The sequence below is a fragment of the Muscardinus avellanarius genome, assembly GCF_963383645.1.
Source record: "Muscardinus avellanarius genome assembly, chromosome: 6".
NCBI classification, from domain to species: Eukaryota; Metazoa; Chordata; class Mammalia; order Rodentia; family Gliridae; genus Muscardinus; species Muscardinus avellanarius.
Genome location: NC_137791.1, coordinates 52,732,056 through 52,757,764, shown reverse-complemented (window position 1 = coordinate 52,757,764; position 25,709 = coordinate 52,732,056). Strand labels below are relative to the sequence as shown.

At 42.4% G+C, this 25,709-nt stretch overlaps 1 protein-coding gene across 2 annotated transcripts in view; it reads left to right on the top strand.

Annotated features, from left to right (window-relative positions):
- Nucleotides 1-4,398: 4,398 nt before the first annotated feature.
- The window catches only part of DAPP1 (dual adaptor of phosphotyrosine and 3-phosphoinositides 1), a gene marked incomplete at both ends in the record, with an annotated part of 61,879 nt that continues 40,568 nt past the window's right edge, over nucleotides 4,399-25,709 (top strand). The window contains one exon of one of the 2 annotated variants that reach the window (XM_080698010.1): nucleotides 4,399-4,524. In XM_080698010.1, the coding sequence (XP_080554136.1) occupies nucleotides 4,424-4,524 (101 nt within the window). The remainder of the gene's footprint in view (nucleotides 4,525-25,709) is intronic. The other variant, XM_080698009.1, reaches the window with a different exon arrangement.

Genomic DNA, 25,709 nt, shown 5'->3' with positions numbered 1-25,709 from the left:
CACAATGTCTTTCACAAATACTCGGTTTATTTTTACAATGCTCATAACACTCCCATCCTTCTCTAACTAAGCCACTGACCAGATAGCATTTGGTTATCTGAGGCAAACGGTTCTCTGCAGATAACCTAGGTTCAGGATCGCTATCACAGCCATCACTGATGGTCGAGGTGCAGATGCTCGATGTCTGGGAAGTCAGACAGGATTGAGCCCAACTGTCATTTAGAGGAATCGTCCAGCAGCTAACAGGGGTGTCCCCCGGCCGGACTAACTTCCAGCCTCTTAGACAATTGCGTCAGAGCTGCCAATCTAGCCATTTGCTAAGTCTTATATACCCTAAATTAATGTCTGATTATTAGGCTCATTGCTTTGACCATCATCTTGCTTTTTCAGCTGTTTCATCCTACAGATATATGTCTGGCATGTGTGTCCATTACTTCGTCCTTATCTTGTCTTCCAGTTGTCCCATCCTATGGATGTGTGCCCGGGTGTGTTTGTTAATTTGTCTTGGGCATGTCAGTTACATCCTTCTTCTGCCTCATCTTCTTTGGATATTTGGCCAGTCCATCTGTCCCTACACTAAACCTATATCCTGACATATATTTCATATACTCACAACATTTTTTACATATATTTTGTTTGCTCACGACAAAGTACTAGGATCATAGTTGTGTGCCACCATCCCAGCTGGCAGGTTTGTAAAAAGCAATATGGGCCCAGGCACAGTGATACACTCCTATAATTCCAAGACTTGGGAGGCTGAGATAGGAGGATTACAAGTTAGGGGCAATCCTCAGTGACTTAGTGAGACCCTGTTTTAAAATTTTTTAAAAAGTGCTTAGAGGTAGAATATTCCTGAGTTCAATCCCCAGTACCACCCCCCCACACACACACACACAGCAATAGGGTAGCTCTGAGCTCATCACAGAATTAAGAGAAGAAAAGGAAGCCCTTATTTTGGAGAGATGGCCTGCAGTGAAAAACAATAGGCAGTTATTTTTTCCTACTTTTCTCTTATTCCAATTGAATACAAAACTGAATGAAATGAAGATTTCTTCAGTTTTGTGGGTGGGGAGAATAGACAGTGGGAAACAGCAACCTTGGTCCATGGGGATCCCAGCCCAAGTTTTTCCTTCCAGAATGTATCCTCTATTTCCCTTCTATGTAAATGATGGAGAGGAAGAAGTCATACTTGGTTAACAAATAGTTAACCAGGAAAGCTCAAAGCACCATCACCTCTGCTGAGATCCTGAACAGATTCGCTGTTGCTAGGAAACCACAAACCACGTGAGAAGCAGACATGGTAATATTTGAGCTCTCTGTAGAAATAAATAAGTTAAAACATTTTTTTTTAATTTTTCAATTGTATGGGGTAGTTTATTTTTTCAAAACTTATCCTTAGAGGGGTCTCAAGTATTCAAGGCCCAAATTTGGCCAGAATAGCTCTCTCCAAATTATCTTTATTTTTTTATGAGAATATTATTTGAAAGTGATGGTCATTACAATAAAGACCTAACATTCTTGATTATTTTTTCAAATAGAGAAATGCAAACCAGCTGTGGTGGCGTATGTCTGTAATCTCAGTACTTGGGAAGCTGAGACAGAAGGATTGCAGATTCAAAACTAGCCTCAGAAACTTAGTGAGGCTGTCAGCAACCTATTTTGAAACGCTGTTTCAAAAGAAAAAATAAGATAGATCTGGAGATGTTGGTCAAAGATAGAAAGCCACGGGGTTCAAGCCCCATCATGACAAAAAAAAAAAAAGAAAAAAGAAAAGTACTGCAGATGTAACTCAGGGCTAGAACAACTAACCTATTTTGCTTGAGGTCCTGGGTTTGATTTCTAGCACTACAACATGTGTGTGTGTGTGTGTGTGTGTGTGTGTGTGTGTGCATGTGTGTATGTTTCAGCAAAAAAGATGTTTCAGAGTTATCAAAAGCAGCTCAATTATTTGTGTTTATTTCTATGTTTAATACCAATGTGGGGAAAACTCAATGCTGTGAATCAATGCTTAAAATATATCATTGAAATAAGTAAGTGAATTTTGTGGTTTTTAAAAAATATACCTTGTAGCGGAGCATGGTAGTACATGCTTGTAATTCCAGTACTTGGGAAACTAAGATAGGAGGATTGCAGGTTTATGGCCAGTCTCAGCTACTTGTGAGGTCCTCTGCAAGCTGGTGAGATTGTTTCAAAATAAAGAATAAAAAATTGGGCTTCAGGTGGAGCTCAGAGGTAGAATGTCCCTGGGTTTAATCCCCAATACCTGGAAGAAAGAAAGAACAAGAAAGGAAAGAGAGAGAGAGAGAGAGAGAGAGAGAGAGAGAGAGAGAGAGAGGGAGAGAGAGGTGAGTGAGGAAGGAAGAAGAGAGAGGAAGGAAGAAGGAAGGAAGGAAAGAAGGAAGGAAATATACCTTTGGAAGGAAGTTGAAAATAAAACTTAAATTCTCTTTAATTAAAAAATTATAACAGCTGAACGATCTAATGTAAAGTATATTTCCAGATTTTTTTATAAACATCCAGCACTTTGCTGAAACCATCAGGAATGCTGTGGCAGATAGTACTGCCATAATACTAAAGTTGTGGATAAGGATGGAGGAAAGGATCTTTAGAAGAACAGAGTAAGTGACAAAATGTTAAGATGACATCCAAAGAGAAGGTGGTAGTTAGGACAGCAACACAAGAAAAGTAGAAAGGCAGGAAGACTGAAAAAGAATAAGAGCTCATCTTAGCAAATGCCGCTGCTTCCCTTCCCACCCCCACAAGAAAAGTTAAGAAGAACGAGAGTTTGCTAAAATGGGAACAAAACAGACACAAAACACTGAACAAAGGGCTATAGAAAGGGAACAGGAAACTGCGTCCACAGGAGGCACTGACTCCAGTGCCTCCTGGACTCTGTTCCAGGGCACCTTGCTCTCTGTCGGAAGATCTGCAACCAGAAGAGTTTTAAAGGTTGATGTGAAAACGCTTATGTGTTTTATCAGAGCTTACTGTCCCCTAGGCTGTCTTCACATGCTCAGGAATTTCTCACTGATAACCAGAGAAAGCAAAGATCTCCTAGATCTATGGGAAACCAGGTCATAGGGTAGTATCTTAAGGACAGAAGGACACGGAGAGGCCTCGGGCAACAAACTAAGCCCTTTAGGAACAGCTCTGCTGTCCTGGTACCCTGTAAAGCAGCCTCTCCAAACTTTAACATGTTGGATAAAAACTGAAATTCTGCACTCCAACAAGCTCTTTTCAATGCTACTAGCTCTCAGAGCACACTGGAAAATCAAGTCATAGAGTGAGCGCCCTGGTGAACCCTCACTAGGCAGAGGGTGATGAGCGAAGGGGGAGGGAGACTAATAGCACGTTCCTCCTGCGGTGCACACAGAGGGGCTGCAGGAAGCAACACACGCTCCTTATTCACTCACTCCTGAACTTTGCTCTGCTTCCCAAGCCACTCAGTGTCTTTTTAGGACTTCCAGGCAGATGGAATGCTCCTCCACAGGCACACACATCGGTACAAGAACCACCCAGTAGATGTGAGTAGGGCCAGTGAATTCTTTTTTTTTTTTTTTTTTTTTTTTTGTAGTACTGGGGTTCCTGGAAGCCCTTCTACCTCCAGGCTACACTCCCAGACCTATTTTATACTTTTTATTTGGAAACAGAGTCTCTTAAGCCAGCAAAGCTGGCTTCGAACCAGTGCGATCTTCCTGTCTCTGCCTCCCAAACCCGGGGATTATAAGCGTGTGCCACCACGCCCGGCTAGGCCACTGAATTCTAATATCCTCCATTAGGTGGGCCCGGGGATGATCCTTACAAATTTTTCCCACCTTCTCACCCAATTCTCCTTCCATGGAGCAAACAATAAACAAATGTCTCTGAGCAATCAAGGGTATGTTGGGAAGCTTGAGTAATTATGCAGAAATATTAAGACCATGCTAAAAAAAAAAAACCAACAACTCGGAGTTGAACTGGTAGTTTGATTTCTCTACCAACTTTAAAGACTTCCTGATATAGAAGATTCCTCACTGTTTCTATGTGCATATAAGACAGAAAGAAGGTGTGTGAATGAGTGTGCAAACTCCCCTCTTCAAGCAGAAGCTGACAGTAATAGATTCAGGGTTTGGCTTCATAGGAAGAGTTGAAATCATGGCCCTAAGGGCTCCTCCCAGGTGGGTGGTCTCCTCTCTGTTCCAGTTAGTGATGCAACAGGGTGTGTAGGTAGCTACCTAGGTTTGCATACTTCCTGACTGACAGCAGGCTCCTGCTGGTGCCTGGGGGCCAGGGTGGCAGAAAGTGGGAGGAGTAACCGAGTTTCACTTCCTTGCTCTTTGGAGACTGACAGTCACCAGAGCTCCATCTCAGAACTGCAGACTGTGAGGCGAAGGCTCGCTCCTCTTCCCCACCGCACCTGGCAGGGGCTTAGCGGAAGGCGCGAATGGGCAGAGCAGAACTTCTAGAAGGGAAGATGAGCACCCGGGACCCCTCAGATCTGTGGAGCAGATTGGATGGAGATGCTGAGCAACTTCAGGACTTGGGGTAAGAGAGCAGATCCACTTTCCAAAGTGCTTCCTGGGTACATACCACCCAGGCTCCCACCAAAAGCTCACTTTGATTAATGATCATCCCTGGCACTTGCCTTCCCTCTGCCACGCTGATCGCTGATCTTCTGTCTCAGACACTGTATTCACTCGCATCTCTTAAACATCTTCCCTGTGGTGGCTAATTTTGTTGTAAAATCATAGATTATTTCTTCCAGATGTGAAAACAGGTGGGCTAAGAAAAAGAGACAGAAATCAAATGTTGGACATTCTTTGAGGACAGGGATGGAGAGATTTGGGATGTGTGAGTAGATGTTGTCTGGTTTCCTTGGCACTGCTCTGATTAAGAGTAAGTTTGTTGTTCAAGAGCTTTGAGCATGGGTCTATTGACAGTGAGACTGTGTTGCTGGTAAGATCAACAGAAAGCCTACCAGACTGTAAAAGAGAGGGACTTTTTCAAACTAGAGAATGAGGAAGTTTCTGCAGCAATCTCACTTAAGTGTTTCTCCTGACATTGCACTTGACAGCTCTAGTGTGCATGTTTATCATTAGAGACAGCTTTGAGCTTTTTAAATACCAATAATCCAGGAACAGAACAAAACACGGCTTCAAAAAGTTTAGGTAAGTGGCATCATGGGGGGTTTCTATCATTAAGAAGTGGCCCCAAGGACACAACACCTCAGGATATTTAGTAAAAGAAGCAAGTATTACACAAGAGAGGAAAGGGGATTTCCTAAAGAAACTAAACCTTCTACCTTAAGCCCTGGGAATACCCTACCCAGGCTGGTTTTGACAGCTGGGCTTCCAGAGAAGAGAAACCCTTACCTTCCTTCTGGATCAATATCTAAATCATCAGGACCCAATGACCTAGGAGATGCTATCACTTCTTACAAAGGATCAAAACAAGCACCAAAAGCGCTTGTACAACTAGTTTATCTCACACAACCATTAAAGGACAGAGCTGAGATTCCAGCTGCCAAAGGCCATGCTGTCTGCAGAGAAAAACTGAAGCAAAGAGGAAATCTCTCTGTTAAGACTGAAGAGCCCATGTCTTTAAACCTAGGGGCATTCTACCTCCACGCTACACCACCAGCTCTTTCTTATTTTTTGTTTTGAAACAGAGCCTTGATAGGTTGCTGAGTCTCACTATGTTTCTGAGACTGTCCTCAAACCTGCTGTCTTAGCCTTCCAAGTACTGGGATTACAGGTGTATGCCACCACGCCCTTGTAATTTCTGTCTCTAGATTTCAAAACTGAGGTCTCAGAATTGAAGTTCATATAGCAAATGTAAGTTCATATAGCAAATCAGATAGAGTAGCTGGAATTATCAATAAAGGAAACTTCGCTTAAAAAGAAATCAGAGTTCCAGGATTTATTTATGCTTCTTACTGAATCCCCAAAGAGGTAAAAGGCTCCTCCATGAGCATCCAAAACAGGTGTCACAGCGTCGAAAGATGAAAGCTAGACTCTGGATTCTTACTTAGAGCCTTATTACATCATTAAGCTATCAGGCTTTACCTATTTTGTTAGCTGTATTATTAGCCCACTATAGTAAGAAACCCCAAAGGAGATGAGAGACAGAGGACAGAGGAAATATTCAATTCTATTTAATTAAACAAATACTTGAACCCCAGTTCTGTGCTTCAGTCCTGTTGGCACTTATTTAGATGGCAAAGTTGAATTAGATGAAGTCCCTGTGCACCCCAGTATCACCAATAGCAGGATGGAAGGAATGCCGATAGATTAACCCCATGTCATCTTTCCCTGTGCAAAGAATAGACTTTCAGTACAAAGTCTAGAGTCACCCCAAAAAAGGAACAGGCATTTGTGTACAGACTTCTCTATTTCAAAAGGACTAGAAATTTGTTAAATATGACTTTGTTTTCTATAAGAATGGGCAACCTGGAGTTACCTGGGGAAACGGCTCCATATCTGGTTCTCAACTTTTGCTGTGCACTAGAACAACCCAAGAATTGTTGTTGTTGTTGTTGTTGTTGTTGTTGTTGTTGTTGTTGTTGTTGTTGTCAAATTCTTGGTACCCAGGTGGTACATCAGAAAAAGGATATCAATGTCTTTGGGGTGAATGTTTCTTGTTAAACTCTCCAAGTGGTTCCAAAATGATATTGGGACAGAGAATCCCCGCACAGAATTTACATTCACTAAAAACATCCAGTGTGGCTGTCTTTCTTTCTTTCTTTCTTTCTTTCTTTCTTTCTTTCTTTCTTTCTTTCTTTCTTTCTTTCTTTCTTTCTTTGCAGTACTGGGGATAGAATCCAGGGGCATTCTACCTCTGAGCTACATGCCCAGCCCTATTTTTTATTCTTTATTTTGAAACAGGGTCTCACTGAGTTGCAAAGGGCTAGGTAGATGAGGCTATTCATGAACCCAGATCCTCCTGTCTCAGCCTCCCAAATGCTGGGATTACAAGTGTGACTTTATTCTTTGTTTTAAGTCTGGTAGGTGTATACCTGAATCTTAAAATCACTAATAAATGTTGGCATTTTGTTTGTTAGTTGGGGGACTTGTAAGCTAATGGCTTGAGATCCATTTTATATATAAAATTCACTCATTTCAAGTGTATGATTCAATAATTTGTATGAACTTTGAGATACAAACATCACTGAGTCAGCTCTAGAATGTTTCATCCTCCTTTCTTGTCATAAAGAGAAGATTGATTGTGTGAGGGGTGCAAGGAGTCCCCCAAAAGGGAAACTTGTCTCGGACAGGCAGGGTCCTTGACTTATATGATGGAAAATAATTTCAGCGCCTGTCAGTCAGACACATGGAGAGGCTTATTTAGAAAAGTAGGGCATACACATTCGAGGGAGACTGTGAGCTATCTCAAGAGCGAGACACAATTTGAGTTTCATAGGTCTTCTTTTTAAGGAAACATGGTAAAAGGTAGGTATGGAAAGGTATGAAAGGAAAACCTCAGTCCAGTAATCTCAAGGTGATTTCTGGTGGTCTTGTTTCCTTAGGGTCCTCAGACTGATCAAGTTCTCCATATCTGACTAATGGATAAGCTGGAGCATTGCCTAAATTATAGATATTGCAAGATATTGAATCTGTGTTGTTAACAGTGCACAGGGCAAGTATAGCTTCTTTTGCTTAACTCTAGGATCTACAGATTTTTCCAGGAATTTGGGATAGGTAGGTCTGGGAAGGAGAACTGGTTTGAGGAGAAAAGGCTGAACACCAGGTTCTGGCATCAAAGTTATAATTTCCTTCTGCTTCCTATTTATCTCTTTCCTACCTATTTCTTCTATCCTGCATCACTCCCAGAAGAACCTTCAGGAGCATATTCCATGTTACACCTGGATGGGATGGTGAGGTAGACGGTAGAGAAAACCTGGATTTTTAGAAACTCATCTAGTTCCTTGGTATAGGCAGATTCAAGCCATTTGCCTCTACAGAGCAATGGATAGTCTCAGGCTGCCAAGAATTTAGCATCCAGCTTGCCAAATGGAATATAATGACCAATGTGAGCCAGTTCTTAGTCCTCAGGCACATCATTAATATGCTTTTATAGGTGATAATTTGAGAGATCTTGACAGTGACTCGTGAACCCTAGCAGAATTCTGAATATAAATGAAACTTGTTCTTTGAAACTTAAACTCTCTGGTAAGGTATGACCTGTACCAAACCTTCTGATTAATTCAGTTTCTTAAAACTTCCATTAAAAGAAAATGATGTCATGTCACTGATAGATAAGACGTGGCTGGTTTTGATGACTTAAAGTTTTAGACTATTTTTAGTAAGTTGAGTAGTTGAATGAGTTCCTGTGTTATATTTTTGATAGCTATAAACAGATAATTTAGTGGTTAGATTAGAAAGAGAGAATGGGTCTTGGCTCGTTGGTCTGTTTCTTTTCAGGTAAGCCCTGCGAATTGCACCCTGAACTGCAGCAAGTCCATCGTTTGCAGGACACTGGCTCAGACCATACCTAAACCTAGCAACCAGCTGCATCTCCCAGTCTCATTTGTAGAGTATGAGTCCAAAGCATTTCTTCTCTTTTAACCTATGTGCCTAGTGTACCCAAAAGAATAGGAAATAAATATATCCTGAACATCGGCTCGGGCTCACTTATACTTTACTGGTGGGATTGGGGGGCAGCAGGAGGGAGGAGGAAAGTATGAATCCAGAGTGCTTAGCTCAGAGGGGGACAAGGTCCAGGTGGACTGAGGACCCTGGTCAAGCACTTGCTGCTTTCAAAAGGAAGAGCTGGGGATCTGTCACAGCTGGAGGCTGTGTTCCACTGGCTTTGAGGAGAGACCCCTTCCCCAGGTTGCCACTCCGGCCCTGGGGCCTCTCCACTTCTGCTGGCCACACCTTTCGCCCTCAGGCTGGCAGCGGGGAGTGCTCTGCAGCCTGTTCACCCAGTGCTGTTTTGTTAGGGAACATGAGTCAACCACTGAAGAGGCCTGCGAAACTGGACAGTACAGTCCGGCCGGCTGTTAGAGATAAGAAGAGTTCAGAGCCCGGAGAGAAGAGCTCAGGGGCTGCTGAGGATTTCTGTTGGTTCAAAAACCCAGACCCCAGGAGGAGGCAGTTTGAAGAAATCTGTCTCAAAAATGGGTACTCAGAGTAAAGAATTCTGTTGAGTTTCCAGTGATTTTAATTGCTAATAAAGCAGGTCTGGGTCCTCAAGGACTGCAGTCCGGTAGTGTCAGGTGACATAAATGAAGGTGTCAGCAGAAATCAGGATGAAGTTTTCCTTGAACTTTCCCTGGTTATGAGGAAATTTCAAGAGCTGGTCCTTCAGCAGAGCCAACTCAGAAAGACCAAGACAAGAAAGATGGCCCTTGTGTCATTTTGTAAAAGTTCCTTGTGGTTTAGCCACAAGCCGCCAAGAAAAGCCGTCTCTCCTTTCCGTTCAGTTTGCATCACGTTGATACCATCCTAGCCCTAGACAAGTGACCACTCTGTGAGCCTCAGACGGAGAAGCTGATCATTCTGTGAAACTAATACAATGGTCATTTCCAAACTTAAAGCAAACACTAAGGTGGGTGCATGCTTAAAATCCCGTTACTTGGGAGGTGAGACAGGAGGATCAGAGGTTCAAGGCCAGCCTCAGCAACTTATGAGGCCCTCTGCAACTTGGTGAGACCCTGTTTAAAAATAAAGAATAAACTAAGTCTGGGGGGTATAGCTCAGAGATAGAGTGCCCCTGAGTTCAATCCCCAGTACCACAAAAAATAAGTAAAATAAATAAGTAAATAAATAGAAGCCTACAGTTTTATTTATTTATTTATTAAGATTTTCTGCCGGGCGTGGTGGCGCACGCTTGTAATCCCCACGCTTGGGAGGCGGAGACAGGAGGATCGCGCAGGTTCGAAGCCAGCCGCACGCGCTGGCTTAGGAGACCCTGTTTCCAAATAAAAATGCAAAAATAGGTCTGGGGGTGTAGCCCGGAGGTAGAAGGGCTTCCAGGAACCCCAGTACCACCAAAAAAAAAAAAAAAAAATTCTGATTACTTTAAAATATGTGTCTATATATACAGACATACATATACAACATTTTCTATGTGAGAGTCTCTCCATTTAACAGGGATCAGTCAGTTTGGGAACGTCTGTGTTTGCCAAGCTATTTGAGTGGTTTGGTAAGTTCTTCTGTCAAAGGCTGTGAAATAATTTTTGATCTCTGGAATTGCTGCTGGGTGGGCGGGTTTCTGTGCTCTCTTTGGAAGAATCAGAAGCACCATGGGGACAGGAAGAAGACTCTTTACTGGGACAAGGGAGATACAACCTTGACCAAGAGTGTGCAGCCAGCTCCCAGGACAAAGGCGAGAGCTGTTTTTATGAGATGAGAGGAAAGAAGCTAGAATTTAGGAATGTTGGGTGGCTTTAGGCACAGTTCGGAAGGTTTGTTCTTTTCTTGTGAGGACACTAACTTCCGAGGAAGGTAGGGTCAGCTGGTCATCCGGAGCCAAATGTTACTTCTCTTCCCATGTAATCACCTCTGCCTTGTGATAAGGATGAGCAACCGCAGCCGTTAAGAGGACACAGAGATGCCGAGCGTGGTGGCGCACGCTTGTAATCCCAGCATTCGGGAGGCTGAGACAGGAGGATCCGGGTTCAAGGACAGCCTCAGCTACCTAGGCCCTTTGCAACTCAGTGAGAACCTGTTTCAAAATAAAGAATAAAAAAGTTGGACTGGGAGTGTAGCTCAGAGGTAGAATGCCCCCGGGTTCCATCCGTAGTACTGCCAAAAGAAAAAAAAAAAAAGGACACAGAGGCCAGGAGTGGACGAAAACACAAATCAAGCTGCCCCTGCGGCCCCTCAACAATCCTATCCTTTACACTGTCCTGAGACTCATGGCCAGGGTGTCCCAGCCCTAATAAAGCACCTGTTTTCTGAGGCTGATAAGATTGTTTAGGCACACACCCTCATAGCCAGCAAGCCGGGAGCTAAGGTAGGAGAGCAGGAAAAGCTCACGCCATGCCTTGAACGGCTAAGCAGCCACTACTTAAGCCCTGGAGTGCCCATGAGGTCCTTGACTGTCTCTTCCCAGGTCAGTTTTTATTCCCTAATCTGAAGGGATGCTGCTTTATGGGGGTCCCTTATTGTCTCAGAGTTATATAACCTATTGCCACTCTACTTTGAAACAGGGAGTTTTGTAAATGTAAGTTTTGTATCTTTTTTTTTTTTTTTTGCCTATTCTTAAAAATATTGGTGTCATTCCCGGCTTGTAATCCCCGCTCTTGGGAGGCTGAGACAGGAGGATCTCAGGGGTTCGAAGCCAGCCTCAGCTACTGAGTGAGGCTTTCAGCAACTTAGTGAGACGCTCTTTCAAAATAAAGTATAAAATAGGTCTGGGAGTATAGCCCGGAGGTAGAAAAGGCCCTCAGTTCCACCCCCAGTACCACCACACACACACACACACACACACACACACACACAATGTTGATGTCACCTTGAACTCATCTTCAACACTGCTCAGTGGGAGTGAGACATCGCAGGCTTTCCTGATGCTACAACTTTTGTTTTCCAGTCGCCAAAATACTGACTGCCTATTGTATTTACAGATGAAAACAGCTTGTTTTAGCCTTTGTAATTATTCCTCCTTCTGAGGGTGGTAACACTCTATTGGCCAAATATGTGGACTCATTCTGGACTTTGGCATTATAATACTTGGTTTTTATTTGGGGGGGGAGGCAGTACTAGGAATTGAATCCAGGAGCATTCTACCTCCGAGCTACACCCCAGGCTCTTCTGGGCATGTTTGGCCAGTCATATACATACTCAAAAAGCCTTCCCAGTATAGTACAACTCCAAAATCACTTTCAATTCCCCCTGCTGGATTCTGATTGTGCAGGGCTACTTTGCAGAGCCCATGATGAAAGGCTTAGAGGCAGTTAATAAGTATTGCCTGCTTACCACGCGCCAGGCGCTATTTTGAACCAGGCTTTTTGAACTTGTCGAATTCACACACCTCTGCCGGGCGGCACTATTAGAAATGCCATTTGGGGTTATAAATGAGGTAAGTGGAGGGCAGAGCTCTTCTCGCACTGTATAACTGTGGATGGCTTCTGATTTTGTTTTTAATCAAACTCAGATTAATCAAAATAGATTATGTTTAAATAGCTCAGAATTATGTTTCCAAACGAATGATGTTCCTGATTTTGAGATACTCAGTGGTATAGTATAGTTACCATTTCATTGAATATATACAACAGTCTCATGAAGTTTTCTTTTTTTTTTTCAGTACTGGGGATGGAACCCAGGGCATTCTGCCTCCGAGCTACACCCCCAGCCCTAGTTTTTATTCTTTAATTTGAAACGGGTCTCAATGAGTTGCAAAGGGCCTCACTAAGTGGCTGAGGCTGTCTGCGAACCGATCCTCCTGTCTCAGCCTCCCGAATGCTGGGATTACAATCGTGCACCATCATGCCTGGCTTTCTCATGAGGTTTATAAAACATATTTTACAACTTTTTATGCTAGAACTAAATTGATCTTTATCACCAAACTAAAAACAAAACAAATGAAGAATCCTAAAGTGATCGGGGAAATAAAACAACTAGTAAATAGTAGAGATATCACCTAAGCAATAAAGTGATAAAGATTCGGTAGTCAATTATTTAAAATCCCAGCAATTAGCTGGGATACAGTAGCACATACCCAAGCTACTTAGGAGTTTGAGGCAGAAAGATCAGAAGTTTGGATAACTTAGTGAACCCTGTCTCAAAATAAAAAGAATAAAAAAGGCTGGGAATGTAGCACAGTGGTAGAGCGTTTGCCTAGCATGAGTGAGGGCCTGGATTCCCCACACTTCTAACAAGAGAGAGGGAAAGAAAAACATCCTTGCGATCATTTGGCTGTAACAACGGTTTCTACATGATAATGTATAGTTAAATGTAACTATAGGCACAAAAGAAGCAAAAATTATTTTAAGATATTTTAAAATTAAATATTTAAGATATATAGTCAGACATCCCCTCAAGTGAGAAATATCATAAATTTCTCCCTTTTTATAAACTTCTCCAAGTCCCTAATCTTATTAAAAAAAAAAGTGGCAGTATTTGGGTGGTTGGCTAGTGCCAAGAAACTAGGATATTAAAAGAAATAAAAAATTCTTCATTTTTCTGCCCCTTGATGTTCACAAATAAGATAGAGTAGACCAGGGATTGGCAAAATAAAAAATAAATAAATAAATAAATAAAGGTCTAGAGCTCAACATGGTGGCGCACGTTTGTAATCCCTGCACTTGGGAGGCTGAGACAGGAAGATCGCACAGGTTCAAAGCCGGCTTCAGCTACTTAGTGAGGCTCTCAGCAACTTAGTGAGACCCTGTTTCCAAATAAAATATATAATAGGTCTGGTAGTATTGCCCAGAGTTAGAAAAGCCCCTGAGTTCTATTCCCAGTACCACAAAAATAAATAAATAAATAAATAAAGTGTCTAAGTAACAAAAAGTGTTCAGTTTTATGATCTCTACCACAGCTACTCACACCTGCCACTGTTGTGAGAACGCTGCCAGAAAACTCAAAAACAATGGCCTTGACAGTGTTCACACCCAGTGTTATATATGGACATTGAAATGTGAACTTCATATCATTTTCCTGAGTCACAAAACATTCTTGTTTTCCTCCATTTCAAATTGTTCAACCATTCTTGGCTCTCAGTCCTTACTAAAACAGGTGACTGGCAAGAATTGGCCCTCAGCTGGAGGTTTGCTGCTCCAGAAAATAAATGATCATAAAAAAAAAAAAAAATGAGCTGGGTGTGGTGGCGCACGCTTGTAATCCCTGCACTTGGGAGGTGGAGACAGGAGGATCGCACAGGTTCGAAGCCAGTCTCGCTGGCTTAAGAGGCCCTGTTTCCAAATAAAAATATAAAATAAGTCTGGGAGTGTAGCCCGGAGGTAAAAGGGTTTCTAGGAACCCCAGTACCATACACACACACACATCACACACACACACACACACACACACACACACACACACGAGCTCCTACTGGGGAGGCGTCCAATTTGCATAACTAACTCTGGTCTTCAAAATATAAATGAGTGTTTCAACTTTCCATAAGGAGGGTCAAGATCAGGAAGTCAGGTCAACTGAAGTCCTGGAATAGCTGAGCCTAAAGTTATTTCAGACACCAGGTTGCTTAGCTGTGGTGACAGTCATTATTTTCTGACTGGCTACGAAGGGCCAATGCCAGGCCATCCAATGCACGTGTTGGCCATCGCAACAATACTTTCAGCCCAGTGTTATCACACTCGTGTCGTAGATGCAGAGAGTGACTCCCATAAGCTAAGTGCCCTGTCCAGGTCACAGACCTTGTCAGTAGTGGAGCTGAGCTCGCGCCTCAGGAGCTCACCCTGCAGCCCATGCACTTTTACCCTGCAGGGCTGCTTTGCAGAGCCCACGATCAAAGGTTTTCCTTCTAACAATGGCAGTTAGTAAGTACTGCATGCTTACCCTGCACTAAGCGCTAGTTAAAGCCTTTTGCATGTATGAACTTGTTGAATTCACACATCTCTGGTAGGTGGTACTATTAGTGAAGCTGTCTGTATTTATAAATGGGAGAAGTGAAGGACAGAGGTCTCTTCACATGCTGGGGTTTAGGTGCTGGTATCCAGAGCCCACCCTTGACCATGAATGCAACTTCCCAGTTTTCACCAGACTTCCCTCTTTATATTAAACCTGTCTGACTTTTTAGTGCTCATTGTGAGCCAAGGGAAGAAAAGAAAGTTTTGTGATTACCACAGACCAACAAAGTAGATATAAAAGGCATTATTCTTTTTCTCTTCACATGATGCACATGGGTACAGACCAATGTACTAATCAATCAGAACCTTAGTGAACTTTGTATACAATCTATTTCTGGAGTATAAAAAATTAAACAGGTAAAGTAATAAGTCATTGTTAATGATATATGCATACAGAAATGGGACACCAAATAGTCATAAAGTTTCTTCCCTTTTTGTGCACAATTCTGTAATCTTGTGTAATCTTGGATTCTAAAAATAGAAGGTAATTTTATGTGGCTGCTTGATTTTGTGACTACTGCACAGTTCTAGAGCTTTTCCTTTTTCTTTCCTTTTTTTTTTCTTTTTCTCTTTCCTTTATTTTTTCTTTTTCTTTTGTGGTGCTGCAGATTGAACCCAGGGGCATCCGCATTCTACTTCCAAGCTATACCCTGTGACCCAATTTTATTTTTTTATTTGGAAACAGTCTTGTTAAGTTACTGAGGGCCTAAATTGCTGAGGTTGTCCTTGAACCTGTGATCTTTATGTCTCAGCCTCCAAGTGCTAAGATTATAGGCACGTACTATCATTCCAGTTTTTCTTCTTTCCTTTATTATTTATATATGGATTTATTTATTTTGCGATACTGGGGATTGAATCCAAGGGCATACTGCCTCTGAGCTACACCCCCAGCCCTATTTTATTTTTATTTTGAAACAGAGTCTCACTAAATTGCAGGGGGCCTCTCTAAATTGTTGAGGCTGGCCTTAAGTAGGATTACTTAAGCAGGTATATGTAGGTCTTACATATGTATATGTAAGCAGGTATTAAGCAGACCTTAAGTAGGATTAAGCAGGTATATGCCATCATGTCCGACTTTATTTTTTATTTTTTCATATTGAAATAGAGTACTGTTAAACTGCTGAGGGTCTCACTAAATTACCGAGGCTGGTTGCGAACCTGTGATCCTCCTGTCTCAGTCTCCCAAGTACTGGGATTACAGGTGCGTTCCACCATACCTGGCTTCTTTCTTTTTTCCTTTCTTCCTTCCTTCCTTCCTTTCTTCCTTTGTGCTGGGGATAAACTTGCACCTTGCCACAGCCTAGGCACTGAGTAACATCCTCAGCCCCAGTTCCAGCTCTTCTGACTCAAGTGTTTGCTCCTCGGCTGTGTTTTCTGTTCCTCCCGTGGGCGATTTTTTCCGCTTCCCTGTGGGAATCTGCCCCACGGTTTCTCCACAGTGGGTGGAGTCGTTTTGCTTCATTCTTTCCTTCTTCAGTTCATTCATAGATCCAGTTGCTGAATGAGGACCTTACACAAGGCAAGGCGGCTTGGCGATACCGAAAGAAGAAAGACAGCACAGGCGTGCGCTCTTAGAAAGCCCCGCAGCGAGGCCGGGCGCTGGAAAGCCATGCGCCTGTGGCTGCCCTAAGGCCTCCCTAGAGTGGAGACCTGGCTTTGCTTGCCAGTTAAAGAAGAGATGACGTTTTATATAAGGGGGAAATGGCATGCATAAAGATGCAAATGTGGCAAAACACATGTATTTAGAAAATAAAAAGAGGCCACATGGCCTCAGACCAGCGGGTGCCTGGGCCTTAGCTGGCAGACCCCCTTCCTCTCGTTCTTCTTTCATAACCAGACACTTGGGGACTTCTTATTTTAAGTGTGGGTTAAGTTCTGGCTCCTACAAACTCCCCCTAGAGGATAAATTCCTTTTTTTGAGGTCACTGGCTCCTACTCTCCGATGTAGAAACTATGAAAACCAACCACAGTCCATGCAGCTGGGTCTTAACACGGTTACTTGCCTCCCTCCAGCGTCTCTGTGGCCAGGTTGCCCTGCAAGACTTGCCCTCGTGCCTGCCCACATTCTCTGCTGTTCAAAATACTTATACCTTTAGCTGGGTGTGGTGGTGAACGCCTGTAATCCCAGTACTTGAGAGGCTGGGACAGGAGGATTGCAGGTTGAAGGCCAGCTTCAGCAACCTAGCTAGACCCTGTTTCAAAAATAAAAAAGACTGGGGAGTAGCTGAAAATGAATACAATACTGCTGGGTTTAATCCCTCGTACCACAAAGTACATGTATTATAGTATAAATATGTATATTTATAACTTTAAAAAGCATAAGACACATCATTCAATTAATTTTAGTACAAGTGTGATAGTTATATAAGGGAACATTACTATACAAAGACAGATTTCGAATTATTTGGGGTTAAATGGCAGGATCTCTGCAACTTACTTTAAAACTGCTTATCAGAAAATAATGAAAGAAGACAAGCACTATGGCCCATGCCTGTAATCTCAGTACTTGGGAGACTAAGAAAGAAGGATCACAGGGGTAAGGCCAGCATGTGGTACTTTATCAAGACACTGTTTCAAAATAATAAAAAGGACTAGGGTGTATCTCAAAGGTAGAACGGCCACATTCAATCCCTATTACAATACAAACATACATATATACATATCTGTCTATAAAGAAAAATATAGCAAAATGAACTAAAGATTGAATCCAGGGATGTTCTACCTCTGAGCTACACCCTTGGCTCTAATTTATTTTATTATTTTGAGACAGGGTTTTGCTAAGTTATGGTGCCTGGCTTTAACCTGAGATCCTCCTGTCTCAGCCTCCCACATACTGGGGTTACAGGCATGCTTCACAGTGCCCGGCCTACCCAGAGCTTTTAACTGGTGAAATGAGCCAGTTGGTTAGAGGTGTCATCTGACCCATGGAATAGAGAAGAGATAACTAATGAAGCAAGGATCTGACTGTGTATTTTTACATCCTTCGAGGTTTAGGATTTCTTCCTGCAGCTGTAGCTTCCTGAAAGCAGCCTTTTCCATCTCCTGTACTAACCCGCAGTGGTAGGTTGCCACTGGCAACCAAGATCCAGAGATTACTACTGCTAGTCCAGTATTTTATGAGGTGTTGGATAGAAGGGTCATATGAGTAAGGGCAGAACCAACTCGACTCCACCCAGGTATAGGGCCTCCTGAGAGAACCCCTGGTTTTGGATCCCTGCTCAACCCACCTAGGCCCTCACAAAAACCAAGCATTTCCTGCATCCCAGCCCTGGGGAGCAGTGCTAGTCTCAGTGGTTGATTTATCTCTTAGGAGGCTCTGTGCATCTCTCTTAAATGTCTGCATCCTCATCTCCCTGTGGGTTTTCTGCCCGTGTCTCCTGGTCACTGTTTGGGTCTGTATGCATCGCCCTAAGTCACTCACTCTTCCTGTGCACTGCTGGCTGGCTGTGTGGGCCTGTGGACCTTTTTTCTCTCTCTGCTTTTTGTCTCTATCTTTCTGTCTGTCTATAGACTTTTATGTCTATGGCTCTTTGTCCACCCTGTGTCTCTGAATCTCTCTCTCTCTCTCTCTCTCTCTCTCTCTCTCTCTCTCTCTCTCTCTCTCTCTCTCTCTCTCTCTCTCTCTCTGTATGTGTGTGTGTGGGGGGGGAGTGTTTCCATCTCCCACATCTTCCAGCCTCATTCCTCAGACTTCTTCAAGAACAGGTTTATCCTGGTCTCTAACGCCCACAGAATTCTCCTCTCCTTTCAGTCCCGAGCCTTACTCAAGCCAGGAAACCTTGGGACCCACCTTTAATTCATGGATGATGACACGCTCACATAGCTCGTCTCTGTCATCACTCGGGTCTGTCTCTGAAAGCCTATGGCAGCTGGCCCCTCCACTGAACCCTGTCAGGAGCCATGTGAATCTGAACATTTATAATAGTGCTATGAAAAGCTGCAGAAACCTCCCCTCTGGAGAGATTGTGGGGAGTCTCTTCTCAGCTTCCCCAAGACATCATACTACACCCATCTGAGGCCTTATTCAGACTCCCCTGATCCTTTCTCGAGGCCTCTGCTTGGTTCTCTCTACTAGGACAGGATCCATCCCTAAGATCAGTAGAAAGATGAGCTCACACTCTGAATATATGACTTTTTTTTCACATACATAGACAACACCCTCTTCCATATATCCTGACTGTGATACAAACCACAGCACTGATAGCTCTTAAATGCAACAATTTCTTATCCTAACCCCATGATTTCTCTTGCCATTGAGAGCCAAGAGCCTTGTCTTTCACAAACTTGAACTATCTAGCACCACCTCTATGGACAAATGAACCCGAGTGAAATCAGCAGCCAGGCCGCCCCATGGATGGCTCAAGTGCAAGGACCTGGGGATCCACACGGAGACTGCTTAAAGTGGGAAACCCTAGTAGGTACCTCTAATATTCTACACTGTTGTGTTCAGAGGAATCATGAGCCCCATCCGTAGGTTCAGCAAGACAGAGGACAGATGGCTGAGCTGTGACCCATGGATTGAGAAAAGGGAGTGATACAGTGTTGTACAGTTGCCATTTGGGGCCTAGGAAGTTCAGAGGACGTGCCCATGTCATGCAAAATGAGAATAATTTTGAAGATGAAGAAAGAAGGAAATTCTCTGGGGAAGAGTTCTGTCTTTTGGTTTTTGTTTTTTGTTTTTCTGTCTGTCTATTTGTCTGTTCAACTCTAGGGCCTTCTACTTTCTTTCACACAGTCAGAAATTTCTGTTCTTGAGTTGGGTTGAAATACATGACCTGTTGGGCATGGTGGCACACCCTTGTAATCCCAGCATTTGGGAGGCTGAGACCTGGAGGATCGCAGTTCGCGGACAGCCTCAGCTGCTTAGTGAGGCCCTCTGCAACTCAGTGAGACCTGGTTTCAAAATAAAGAATAAAAACAAAATTGGGAAGGGGGTGTAGCTCGGAGGTCAAATACCCCTGGGTTCCATCCCCAAACCCACAAAAAAAAAAAAAGAAATACATGACCTGTTTATAACTCTGATGGGGACAAAATCCAGGTTCTATTTCACTTCTCTTTTCCAGAAAGAGGAAAAATACATCAATAAGTATGAGGATAATGTGTAGCCATGGCTTATTAAGGAACTTTGTTATCAAGAAATAAACAATCTTACTGGGTGTGATGTCACACACCTGTAATCCCTGTATTTGGGAGGCTCAGACAAGAGAAACACAAGTTTGAAGCCAGCCTCAGCAACTTAGATGTCTCAAACTAAAAAATAAAAAGGGATAGAGGTATAGCTCAGTGATAGAGGGCCTTTGGGTTCAGTCCCCCAGTAACACACACACACACGCACACGCACACACATGTGCACACACACACACACGCACACACACACACACACACACACACACACACACACACACGAAATATACAACCTCATTGGGTCCATTGCTCACATTTTAAAATGCAAGGTTGCTTTTTGTGCTCACTAGTTCTTCCAGCAGTATTTTGCCTTGCACCCCATCCTGGACCCTCTGTTTGAGCTAGACATTGTTACCTATACACACCATGTGCTTGTCAACCCCGGCGCCTTTGCTCATGCTACCCTTCCTTTTGGAATGTCCCTTTTTCTCACTGTCTAACAAATCAAATATTGGTTCTTCAGGCCCCCGCTCCTGCTCTTCCTCCCCTGTGAAGCTGACCCTGATCATTCCAGTCCTCCCCGAGCTCCCGCCCTGTCTCCCTTCATGTCCATGTCACCAAGATGGCCGCTGTCTGGTGATTTCTGATTGCGCTAACCTGGAAGTCCTTCTCTTTTCCTTCCCATAGGTATACTATGGGAAGGAAATACTAAATACTATGGAAAGTGGCAATACTAAATGCCACTTAGTATTTTGTTTTGCCTTTTTCTTCAGATACTAAATAAACACTGAACTCCAACTCTCGAGGTTATGGAAGTGAGTTGAAGTTTTTAGGACCAAGAGTCCTTTGCAGCCGGTTTTCTCAAGCTCCAAACTGCATAACGATCACCTGGGCCTCAGCAGGCTCGGGTGGGGGCTGAGAATGTGCATTTCTAGCAAGATTCCAGGTGATGTTTTTGAGTGGAGCGGCTTTGCATTGCTTTTCAAACACTGGAATCAATGTATTAGTGCTCTTACAGTGAATTTAGGGAGTCACATCAATATTTGTTCAAAATAAATAGAGAAAATATTCAAACAAATAGCATATAGAAGGATTGGCATTGTTTCCTGTTGCTTTATAGGTGTGTGTGTGTGTGTGTGTGTGTGTGTGTGTGTGTATAGGGAGTGATATATATTTTATGCTATGGACCAAATCAGAAACATTGAAAGCCTTTCCTTTAAAGGACAAAAATAAAATGACATATAAGCTTAGATCAGCAAATTAAAATAATAAAACCCAGTGGGATAAGAAACTGTGAAGTTTCCAATATTCTGGAGCGATTTCCCAGAGGTTCTAGCATGGCGAGGCACTGGAGCTAGGATGGTTTTGTGGAACCCGCCTGCCTGCTGGCTCTGTGGTAGAGCTTATTTTCTGTATCTTACAGAGAGGCCACTATGAAGATTCTTTAGTGGGTGGGTGTTTCCTAATTTGCTGCTGTATGATGGAAGGGATAATACTATTGTTTCCTTCACAGTGAACGGCTGGTTTTGATAATCTATAAACCCAGCACAAATATTTCTTTGGAGTTTGATTAGCCTCTGCTCTGTTGACTCTATCAACCTTGAGACATAATTTTGAAAATGTGTGGACCTTGGAGGAAAGAAGAGACTATAGCACATTCTTTCCAATGTATTCTTTTCTTTTTTAAGCGAGGTGTGTATGTGTTTTATTTTTTAATTTTTTTAAATTTTTATGTGGATCATATTGAAAATGACATACATTCAGACTGTGCTTGGCGCCCTCTCCCTCCTCCACTTTCCTCCCCCTCCTCCCAATAATAAGTGTCCAGGTTAACCATGCTACATTCTTACTTCCAGTGTATTTTTTTTTTTTTTTTTTTTTTTTTGCGGTACTGGGGATGGAACGCAGGGACATTCTACCTCTGAGCTATACCTCCAGCACTATTTTTTTTTTATTCTTTATTTTGAAATTGGGTCTCACTGAGTTGCAAAGGACCTCACTAAGTAGTTGAGGCTGTCCTTGATCTGCGATCCCCTGGTCTCAGCCTCCCAAATGCTGGGATTACAAGTGTGCACCACCACACCTGGCCAATGTATTCTTTTAAATAGTAGTTTCTTCTTCTTTTTTACTTCTTCAGGGAAAGAAAGACAAAAAGAATTTTTACTACTTATTTTTAATTTCCAGAAAATAAAATTTATTCCAAACTGCATAGATAAGCACAATGTTTAGAATATTTATAATCTACTGTCTAATATAGCAAAAGTTGTAGTTTGTTCCTGTCTGCAAAAGTCAAAGAATCATGTAAAAAGTTTATTAAGAGGCTGCTAAGGAAGACAAAACACGCATCATCTGAAACTGTGACTGGCTCACTAGATAATCTCAGGACAAAACTAGAGATCACTACTCAGCATAAGGTTTCCTACGACTGTTACACGGATATTTGCCAGTAAGGCTTGGGCTGAGTAGGTTGTGGAATGGGCTGCCAAGGACCCATATGGCTTCCTTACAGCAGTTATTTTGGCCCTTAACCCACTATTCCTAGCAAGTGCTAAACTGTCCTGGAAGTTGACCAAGATGATTGAAGCCAGGGGAAATAGCAAAAGAAGAAACAAAAATGTTAAGAAAATATTGTTAAAGGTAAATAGCTGCTAAAAAAAAAAATAGTGGAGAAATAGGCTCTGGAACCAGATAAAAATCACTTGGAAAATTATGCAGTTTGGGGAGGACTCATTAAGGTTTCTTTGGATTCCATAATAGTATTATTTAGTCATTGAAATCTGACCATACAGAAGAATCATGTTAGTTCTGACCTCAATAATGTAGTAACTTTTAGGTGTGGGTATAGAAGTTTGTTGGCAACTACCAGTAGTTATTATAAATTAGCATTCGTTATTATTGGTCAAGCATTTCTAATTTGAAAATCACCAGCCCAAAATGCTCCAAAATCCAAACTTTTAGTGTATATACATGAAACCACAAGTGTAAAATTCCATACCTGGCCTCTGATGGGTCTCAGGTGCACTAAAAATACTGTATAAAATTACCTTCAAGCTATAGAAACAAAAATGAATTTTATGTTTATACTTGGGTCCTATCCTCAAGATATTCTGTTGTATATATATGTAAATATTCCAAAATCTGAAGTATTTCTGTTCTCAAGCATTTCAGATACAGCATACTTAACCTATAGCACAGATTCTTTATAAATGCGCTTGTTATTTGCCATCTTGCAGTTTATGTACTGAAATAAAAAACATTCTGTGGAGGCCGGGCGTGGTGGTTCACGCTTGTAATCCCCTCACTTGGGAGGTGGAGACAGGAGGACCTCGCAGGTTAATGAGGCCCTTTGCAACTTAGTTAGACCCTGTTTCCAAATAAAAATATAAAATAGGTCTGGGAGTGTAACCCGGAAATAGAAGGGTTTCCAGGAACCCCAGTACCACCAAAAAACAAAAATAAAAACAAACACAAAACTCAAAATTCCAACATTCTGTGGAGAAAAATGACTTCACATTAGGAACTTCATTCATATAGTGGCTTAAAATGGGGTCTTTTCAGGGAGGGGGAGGGAATGGGGTGGGAATTGGGGAAGGGCTAATTGGGTGATGTGTGCACGTATGCCTCCACCATCTTGTACCCACTAAGATGTATGGCTACAATGCACCTATATAAAGTTTTAAAAAATGAAAAAAAATGGGGTCTTTTCTGGACAAAGGTTTTAAGAAATATAAAAATCAGAATTGCCCTCTTTGAAGTGAAGCATTTGCTTTGGATTAAAAGAGGTGCAGTATGTTAATTAAATCTTATCATTGTTACTTATTTCTTGGAATGAAATTATTCTGGATTTCTCAAAGCAAAATAATATTAATGAGTATATCTATTTTCTGCATTTTTCTGATTTTTCTCTTTTGAGAAAATGGTAATTATCAAAACATTCTGTTGTTGTTGTTGTTGTTGTTGTTGTTGTTGTTGTTGTTGTTGTTTGCAGTACTGAGAATGGAACCCAGCAGCATTCTACCTCCCAGCTAAACCTCCATCCCTATTTTTTATTCTTTATTTTGGAACAGAGTCTCACTAAGTTGCAAAGGGCCTCACTAAGTAGCTGAGGCTGTGCACGAACCGCGATCCTCCTGTTTCAGCCTCCTGAATGCTGAGATTACAACCGTGCGCCACCACGCCAGGCTCAGGATGCTACTTATGTGGGATCACATAGCTCACATGTTAAGAGCAGTTGCAGGCACATGGTGCCTGCCTGGAATCCTAGTACTTATGCAGGTTGGAGGACAGCCTCAGCAATTTAGTGAGAGCCTCCGCAACTCAGCAAGATTTTGTTTCGATAATAAAAAGTAAAAAGGGTAGGTAAAACTGGATTCAAACCCCAGTGTCCCTTACCCCCAAAAAAAGGAGTGTTTCGAGCAGATGGACCAGCTGAAGAGGGCCTACAGACAAAACCCTGGCCTCTCCTCAGTGGGAGTTTTAATTCACCGCAGGTTGAGTGTGAATCAGACGCATGATGTAACCAAGGAAAAATGAAGGCATTCCCAGGCCGGTGTGCCCAGTGGCGAGCACGGGGAGATGTGGCCCTGCTGTGTTTTGCACGGCAGAGCTTACCTTTAAGACAGAATTCTTAAATTTGGAAGATATCCAGAGGAAATAGGTTTCAGGATGATAAAGTTCCTGGGTGGTAAAGGGACTGAAAGTCTGTCATAAGAGGGGGAAATGAAGATGATGGAAAGGAAAGAGGGTGTATTCCAAGTGCTTTCAGCTGTTTAAGAGTCATCTACGTAACTCCAAGAGAGAGCTCAGGGACATTTCCAAGGGCTATATAGCAAGGATGCAGTTCATAGGAGGCAAGGGTATCCTGTGCATCAATCATGGAAGCATGCAGTAAGCTTGCACCTACAAGTAGTGGGTTCTCCATCATTAGAAATATGTAGGTAAGCTGGGTGCGATGGCTCACGCTTGTAATCTCAGTACTTGAGAGGCTGAGACAGGAGGATCAATTGTAGGTTCACGGCCAGCCTCAGCTACTTAGAGAGGCTCTCTGCAACTTAGTGAGACCCTGTTTAAAATTTTTTTTAAATAAAATGTGGCTGGTAACATAGCTCAAAGGTAGAAGGCCCCTGGTTTCAGTCCCCAGTACTGGAAAAAAAAAGAAAAGAAAAGAAATATGTAGGTAAAGATTGAAAACGAATCTTGTTAGGGTTTCAAGAGTATTCAAACACAACAAAAATTGAAAAGAATATTAACCAAACTGAGAGTTGTGATTTTTTTCTGCAATGAGAGATTATATATAGCTTTTATTTATTAGGTAAAACATTTTTTATTGTTTTCTTGTGTGTGTGTGTGTGTGTGTGTGTGTGTGTGTTGTTTTGAAACAGGGTCTCACTAGGTTGCTGCAAGTCTCCCTATAAGTTGCTGAGGCTGGCCTCAAAACTACAATCTTCTGTCAATTTTCCTAAGTACTGGGATTATATTAATTATATTTCCTCTTCTATGAAAGACATTCACCTCTCTTTTACTTTCTTTCTTTTTTTTGGAGGTGCTGGGGTTCCTGGAAGCCCTTCTACCTCTGGGCTACACTCCCAGACCTATTTTATTTTTTGGAAACAGGGTCTCTTAAGCCAGCGCACTGGCTTCGAACCTGCGCGATCCTCCTGTCTCCGCCTCCCAAGCACAGGGATTACAAGCGTGCGCCACCACGCCCGGCCTACTTGTATATTTTTAAATGTTTACTATATATAGACTTTATAATCAGAAAAAAAGAATACACACAAATATAAATTAAATATCTTGCAAGGCCTGCTTCAGTATTGGCTAGTTCAAGGAACCCAGTTTTGATCACTCTTTCTTGAACATTCCTTGGGTATTTTATTCCTGCTTGGATGTGATTTGCAAAATTTTTACCTTTTTTTCCCAACTAAACTAATAGTTTCTTGAAGCCCAGTCTGGGGATTTTCCATTTTTATTCTCTTTGCTTTACCTAGCACAACACCTTGCACAATGATTTGCACCGATCTGAGGCAACTACTGAAGGTAGAGTAGGCTGATAATGGGAATGCTTCCAACT